This window comes from Anabas testudineus, chromosome 12 (assembly GCF_900324465.2).
Source record: "Anabas testudineus chromosome 12, fAnaTes1.2, whole genome shotgun sequence".
NCBI classification, from domain to species: Eukaryota; Metazoa; Chordata; class Actinopteri; order Anabantiformes; family Anabantidae; genus Anabas; species Anabas testudineus.
This window is the reverse complement of record NC_046621.1, coordinates 13,437,428-13,444,700: the sequence shown is the minus strand read 5'-3', so window position 1 is coordinate 13,444,700 and position 7,273 is coordinate 13,437,428. Positions and strand designations below refer to the sequence as shown.

At 46.4% G+C, this 7,273-nt stretch overlaps 1 protein-coding gene across 1 annotated transcript; it reads left to right on the top strand.

Moving 5' to 3' along the window:
• The first annotated feature begins 2,761 nt into the window (after positions 1–2,761).
• insm1b (insulinoma-associated 1b) lies at positions 2,762–4,410 on the top strand. The gene has a single exon (XM_026355972.1). It carries the CDS (start codon positions 2,883–2,885, stop codon positions 4,329–4,331), a length of 1,449 nt encoding a protein of 482 aa, XP_026211757.1. The 5' UTR covers positions 2,762–2,882; the 3' UTR covers positions 4,332–4,410.
• Positions 4,411–7,273: the final 2,863 nt, after the last annotated feature.

The window sequence follows — 7,273 nt, the reverse complement described above, 5'->3', positions numbered from 1 at the left end:
CAAACTGGCTCAGGTTGGAGCAGCACGTGGAGCCGATCTTCAATCTGGGAGGTGCAGGAGCTTTTAGTATGGGTATAGTGAGAAACAGGGGGGGGTCTAATCTTTGTGAAACAGCCAAACTGCCCCACAGCTTCTTCTGTAAGTGGACTTACTGTATGACAGGAACATGGCGGCAAGATACTCCCCCCCTCAGAGAGATCAGAGTGCAGTGGTTTGGTCACTGGAGGTCAACTCTTGTCTGTGTGTCCTCAGCATTCATTCTTCATCCTGTAGGTGGTGTAGTGAAGTAAGAACCCAGCTCTGAACACAGGCGCTCAGAAAACTAACCTTCACTTCCAAAATGATGGCTTTACAAGTTAGGAACTGTGAGGCGTGCAAACAGCTCGGGCATCATTTTGAACTGACTGTTTACAGACAGCTGCACAAATACACACAGGGCCCTGCTTTAAAGAAGCCATACATCACGTAAGAGTGCCAGTATTACTTATTCTAATAAGTCTCATAAACTCTTATCGTATCATCTCAGTAATTGCACTGGCAGCACGGCCCTCCGGGCACGCGGAAAACGAGAACAACATTTAAAATGCTATAGAGGCCGATAAGCTTTAGGGGCATGTAGCAGAGGCTGCAGCTGTATGGTAATGAGGCGCCCGTGCGCACCGGCCGCGCAGGGCAAGCACGCGCCACTGAGCAAACACGCGCGCGTGCGTCGGTGCAGCCGAGGGCCAGCGCGCAGGGCCCACGCGCCCCCCCCCCCCCCCCCCACAGGAGCGATCACGAGGAAAGAGGAACTCGTTAAAATGCCATCAAAGGGCTGCAGCGCGTGGCCGACAAGGTAAGAGAGCGCAGCGCGGGGCCGACAAGGTGGGACGCGGAGGACGGTTCATGGCAACGTTTCAGAGCAAAGCTGAGCCTAAAAAGAACTTATTCCACCTCGGGCAAGTCAGGGCCAAACGAAACAACTAAACTAAACTAAAACGCCGCTTGAACTGAGGCGACGCGCGCATTTTTACAAACTAAACTTCAGCTCAGTCTGTTCACTCACTCTCACTGAATGGAGCCACTCACAGTTTCCATTTCCCCCTTTTTAAAAAAAAAAAAAAAAATCAATCTAAAACTTGCGTTTGAGTGGAATTTAACTCATTTAACTCGCTCCAGCCAACATAGCGGCGGATTCTGAGGCAGGTGAGAAGGCACCAGGACACAGAGGCCTATTGAAAGGAAGGCTCGGCCTGCGGCTCAGCTCCGATTGTGTAATTATTTGACTTGGTCATACTGCAGCTTTATGCAAATGAGGGGAACAATGAACGACGATGGAGATTAATTCCTCCCTGGTCTGCCGACTGAAAGGGAAAAGAATGCACTCTCTGCCGAGTGGCGTATTGCACCCTACATTTAGGCTTTATAAGGAAAGAAAAACAGCTGACAAACACCGCACACAGGAGGTATGCACAGAAACATATAGGACGGTGAAGAGCACAGCCCGCGGTATGAGCTGGAAAAAAGTTCTTTGTTAGGCAAACAAAAGGCAGCAAAGTTAGACTGAAACTGACGTTTAAGTATTTATTGAGCTATAACAAATCATCCTTACTTGTTTAAACACTTCCTCTAATACAAAGCACATTTAAATATTGTTATAGCAACAACAAAAAAAGTAGGTGATTTTTATTCAGCAGGCTGTAAAACTCACGTTCATTAACAAATAGAGCGCATGTGTGTCCAAAAACAACAGCGTCTACGTCTCAGCTCTGCATCTCTGTGCAGCATTTTGCAACGCGAGCTCCAGAGCTGCGGCCTTCTTTGTCTGGAGCACTGATTCCGCCCAGCACGCGTCTAGCTGTGGGCCAGATTGGCCATGAGTCCCGTTTCACAGTTAAGAGGTCAATTTGCCTTTCAAACGAAAAAAAAAGAAAAAAAAAAAGGGGGGACAGGGATATCCAAGCAGACGTGGCTATTGTGCACAAAGACCAGAGGGTCTTCTTATTACTTATGTATGCAGCGAGATGTCTGATTTATATGTCGAGTTAAACTACCGAGACAGACACGTGCCGTAAAATAAAGAAACACTCCTTGCATACTGTTTATTTAAGACATAATAAAATAAAGGTTCATAAAACGGGCTCCTTCAGTTTGTTGCTACAGGCCTGTAGTGTGCGTAAAGGTCGTGCGTAAAAGAGGATGGAGCATGGATAGAAGAAATGCACAGGCTGGAGGAAAAACAACCCGGAGAGAATCTGCACAGCAGACGTGGTGATTAGGTGAATTCCCACTTTGACCAACATCACAGCAGAACAAGAACCGAACAAGAACCGAGCAGAGCGTTTGGTTTGTATGGAACCAAGCTTATCTCATCCCCGTCTTAATTCCAAATTGTAATGATTATGGTAGTGACGGACATTTCCTTTTGGCAGCTCCGGGGCCCCCAGAGGAGAGCCACAAAGCCGTGGCACGTGTGCATTTGTATAGGGGCCTATCAGACCGTAAAAAGAGGAGGGTCCCGGCGTGTGCCTCCGTCGGGGAGGGGCTGGGCGCACACATTAATGTAATAAACCGCCAGTACATCTGCTAAGCTATCTGCACATCCTCCAACGAAATCCACCAAACCCAGGCTCTGAGCCCTCCCACAATCAAATCCACTGGGATCTTGGTTTCATCCCATTGGTCGGGGATGCTGCAACGGGGGCGCGAGAACAATAGCATCATTCCGCCATAAAAAGAGTGGAGCTATGCCTTGGAGACGAAAACATTTCAGCAACAGAAGGATCGATATACTGGGGAGATAAAGTCCCATAAGCTTCTGGTGTTGCCATATTTTTAACAAACCTGGATTCTCGAGACTTCACCCACCTCCCCGAAGTGCCTTTCCGCTGTTACTTGCCAAAATGCCCAAAGGATTCCTGGTAAAAAGAAACAAGAAATCTGCACATGTTTCGTACAGGACTCGGTCAGACGAGGATGACCTCCAGGAGCAACCCACCCCAGCTGCCTTGCCGAGTCATGCGGACCCCTCCCCGCCGATGTCCGTGGCATCCAGTCCGGACCGCGCTGCAGCATCGCCGGATTTCACATCAGCTGATGCCCCGGTGCCGAGACTGGAAAAGCCGGCGCAGTTCGGCAACCCAGAGGCGGTGTGCCAAGCCCTCTACAGCCCCACCCGGCCCATCAGCAAGGAGCACGACAGGGGATATTTTGAGCGAAGTTTCAATCTGGGCTCGCCTATTTCTGCCGAGTCATTCCCAACACCTGCCTCCCTCTCCGGCCTGGACCACCTCCTGTACGCCCCGGTCGACCTGAAAATCGGCACCAGCAACAGCAGCCGCAACGGCACCACCAGCAGCCTCCCGGCACCGAGCAACCGGGTCGGCACCAAAAGACCCGCACCTGATGGTACAGAGCGGAAGCAGAAAGCAGCCTCCAAGAAACCCAAAGCCATTCGAAAACTCAACTTTGAAGACGAGGTGACCACTTCCCCCGTGCTCGGACTCAAAATCAAAGAGGGACCGGTTGAGATGAAGCCGAGGGCGCAGTCCTCCGGGGGAAACAAGCCCTTAGGGGAGTTTGTGTGTCAGCTGTGCAAAGAGGCGTACGCGGATCCTTTCTCTCTGGCTCAGCACAAGTGCTCCCGCATTGTCAGGGTCGAGTACCGGTGTCCGGAGTGCGATAAGATGTTCAGCTGTCCGGCGAACCTCGCCTCTCACCGCCGCTGGCACAAACCCCGGACCACCGGCGCACCGGCGCTGCCGCCCGCACAGGGCATCAAACCTGAAATGGCCAAAATACCACCACTAGGTGTCAAGTCAGTCTCCGATGAAGCCAAAGAAATGAGCGACAGAGACACCCCGAGTCCAGGTCTGTCCGAGTCGGGCTCTGAAGATGGCTCGTACGACTGCCAGTTCTGCGGGAAGAGGTTCAAACGACAGGCATACCTAAGAAAACACATCATGGGACACCAGGCCTTGCAAAAGAAAGTGCTGGAGGAGCACGGGTTTCAAACCACCGACCGCGCAGCAGAGCAGGCACCGGTGTCAACACCCCCTTCCTCCTCCTCCTCCTCCTCATCATCATCCTCAGAGGAAGCCTCAAACCAAAGCCCCCTCAACCTGAGCCCGGTGGACTGCCTGTTGTGCCCGGTGTGCGGGGAGAGTTTCACCAGCAGGGCCGGCCAGGAGAGACACCTGCGCCTCATGCACTCCTCCCAGATTTACCCGTGCAAATACTGCCCCGCCACTCTCTACAGCTCGCCGGGGCTCACGAGGCACATAAACAAGTGCCACCCCTCAGAGAACCGGCAGGTGATCCTGCTCCAAATACCGGTGCGCCCCGCCTGCTAAAGACAACACAAAACTCGTGCCTTGGATGAGGGAAATAAAAAAAAAAAAAAGAAAAGAAAGGAGAAACAAAAAAAGTGTCTCTGAGGATAAAAAAAAAAAGAGTTTGTGATGCTCACTGCCATAACTTTAGGCCAATGAAGGGCAGGTTTGATGTTTCAGTGGTGTTTAATGAGGTGTCTTTTTTTCCATGCCAATCAGTGATTGTTGAATGCTTCTCTCTATATTTGAACTACATATAGGCCTATTTTGAGAGGTTCTTTCTCAAATTAGTTTATCAGCAACAAAAATATAAAAAAAAAAAAGACTACAAAGCGTTAGTTTGACTGTTAAAGGGTATTTTTCTAGGACGGCACATGCGCTCGATGATAGCTTCTAGACCTAAGAAATGTCTTAATATTCTCAGAACCCCCCCCCCCCAAACCCACCCCCCACCATCAAACCCTCCTGGATTCACTGTCATTGCTCTGTCACTGTAGCTTTACGCTAGTTCGTGAAGGAGAAAACTTTTCAACTGTGTCTTTGGTGGATTTTAAAATAAAAAAAAACCCAGTGTGACTGAAGCATTCCTTGTTTAGTAGAACCACAAATGCCTTTAGTAGATAAATAAGCCTAGTCCGACATACACACACATCTAAATCCCGCTGTATAACTGCCTTAAAAAATCCTAAAGTCAACATAGATTGTTTTAATTTTCAATGCTGGCACATATTTTATTATTCCTCTTATCATTATTGAAAAGATTGTTGCAATATTTTTCATCATATGTTTATTTATTTATTTATTGGAATTATTTTATGTAACTTATTGTTGTGTTTGTTGTGATTTCTTTTTCTTGTGAATCGTTCTGACAGTTTACATGTCGTATAGCCAAATGTTTTTTTTTTTTTTTTTTATTCTTTTATTTGATCATTTGTTTTTATTTGGATTTTTCTGTCAGATGAGTTGTGAAATTTGTCGTGGGTCGGGTTTTAAATCTTCAATCATCACAGCTCTTGGTTAAAGAAAGAAAAGAAAAAAAAAAGATAACGTAAAGCTCTTACCTTAGATGCAATCTTTTTTAAGGACAAGTTATTTTTCTTAAATGTTGGCTTTTATAGCGCTTTGATTGTATGTGTATATCGTTGTTGTCTATCGAAATAAAATATTTTCAAAAGGACACGTGGTTCCACTTTATTTTTCTTTTTCAGATGACAGTAAACAACTTGATTTCTCAACAAACATAATAACCACATTTCTTGACGGAGTTTTGTTCGACTTAAATAAGTTTAGTGACTTTTTTTAAATTTAATTATTCATTAGACTTTAATATTCTTGCGAGTCGCTGCGTTTAGTTTCTGTTTTTCTCTAAAACTAATGATGCAGCGTTACAAACTTAATTTAATCATGTTAAAATGATGAAAATAATTCATGTAGTAAAGATTGTAATGTAAGTAAGATTCATCACTGCACAAAAACCCCCTCTGGGTTTGTTTAAGTCTAATTTACATGTCACAAATGATCCTGAGCTCAAAACTCAATCTGAAAAATATCCTTACAAAAACTCCCACTTATTCAGGATCTCATTTATAAAACACACATTTTTCTGCTTATAATAGACAGAAACTCAAAGTTTCACAGAATTAGTTTAAAAGCGGCTTTTATGAGCGAACAGACGTTTTTAAGGTGGATCCTAAAGATTTATCGGAAAAGAAATGTTCCATCTTAAAAGTTTCCACAAAGTCAGCAACATGTCACTTCTTATGTCTCCCTCACATCGAGCCACACTCGAAAATATACTTAAAACATAATGTCTGTGTATAAGTGAAATAACATCTATTTGATAAGGATGAAGAAACATTAAAGCCCCCTTTGACAAATCCTCTCCACCCCACTCCCTGTTAATCAGACCTCTGTGGAGTCAATCATAGCTGCAGTGGCTCACTAGACGCCGTTTCTCTGCCTTAGAGAGCTACTTGGGGCCTAATCATAAATTCCCTCCTTAATACCATGTCAGGACAGGACAGGAGGACAAAGAGGTGGTGGATCAGAGCTCACCTCTGGAGCAGTAAAACATCTGCCTGCTTGAGAAGATTCATGCTGCTCTGCTTTGTGTGGGTTTTTAGCTGATTTAGGACACATCAGGGTTCAGCTGGCTCCATATCTGACCCCCAGAACCTGCAAAGCATCAGATGACTTAACCTGTGGAGAATTAGCACTGATGGTAAACTGTCACTTCATCTTGATTAATCTGTTATGAGAAGCATCGTAAAAAAAGTCACCTTTGCACTTGCTTTACCTCCCAGTCTCCTTTTATTTGCTACTCACTGCTCACTAATACGCTGCACTGCGTTTTCAGATGAGTGGCGCTGCCCCTTAAGGTATCATCAAGTTAGAGACATATGTGAAGTGCGAAAAAAAAAAGACTGCAGCCATTGGTGTGACACATGAAATAACACAATCGGGTGGTGATCACTGGGACACGCAGCCCCTGCCTGTTCTGTTGTAAACTATCAGAGTCAATGATTGAGAGAAACAGCTCTGAGCTGGGTGAAAATGAGGTAACATTAGGCTGCTTTCTCACACACACAGTTTTAGGGCTCCAATTACAGTCAAGTGCTTTTCTTGCGTCTTTATGTAGCCGAGGCGAGGCAGGGCACCCGAAGGTGCAGCAACCATTGCACCTGTACCTCCTGGTGAGGTTCCATTATGCCGTCCTCCCCTAAGCAGGGCTGAGCAGCAGGGGAGACAGATGGGAGGAGGGTCAGGTTACCCCTGCTGCTGCTGTTGCTAGCACCGTGGGTCAGGGTCAGACAGCCCATGGAAACAGCACAGTCATGTCACCGCACAAACACACACACACCACACAAGAACACACACAAACACCACACACAAACCAACTACTGTGCAAAATGAGAGGCTCCAAGAAAACAAAAGAAAAAAAAAAAACAAACAAGCGATTTTTG

What these genes read in the sequence shown, in the direction of transcription:
- insm1b (XM_026355972.1), top strand. Translation starts at nt 2,883, where the DNA reads ATGCCCAAAGGATTCCTGGTAAAAAGAAACAAGAAATCTGCACATGTT.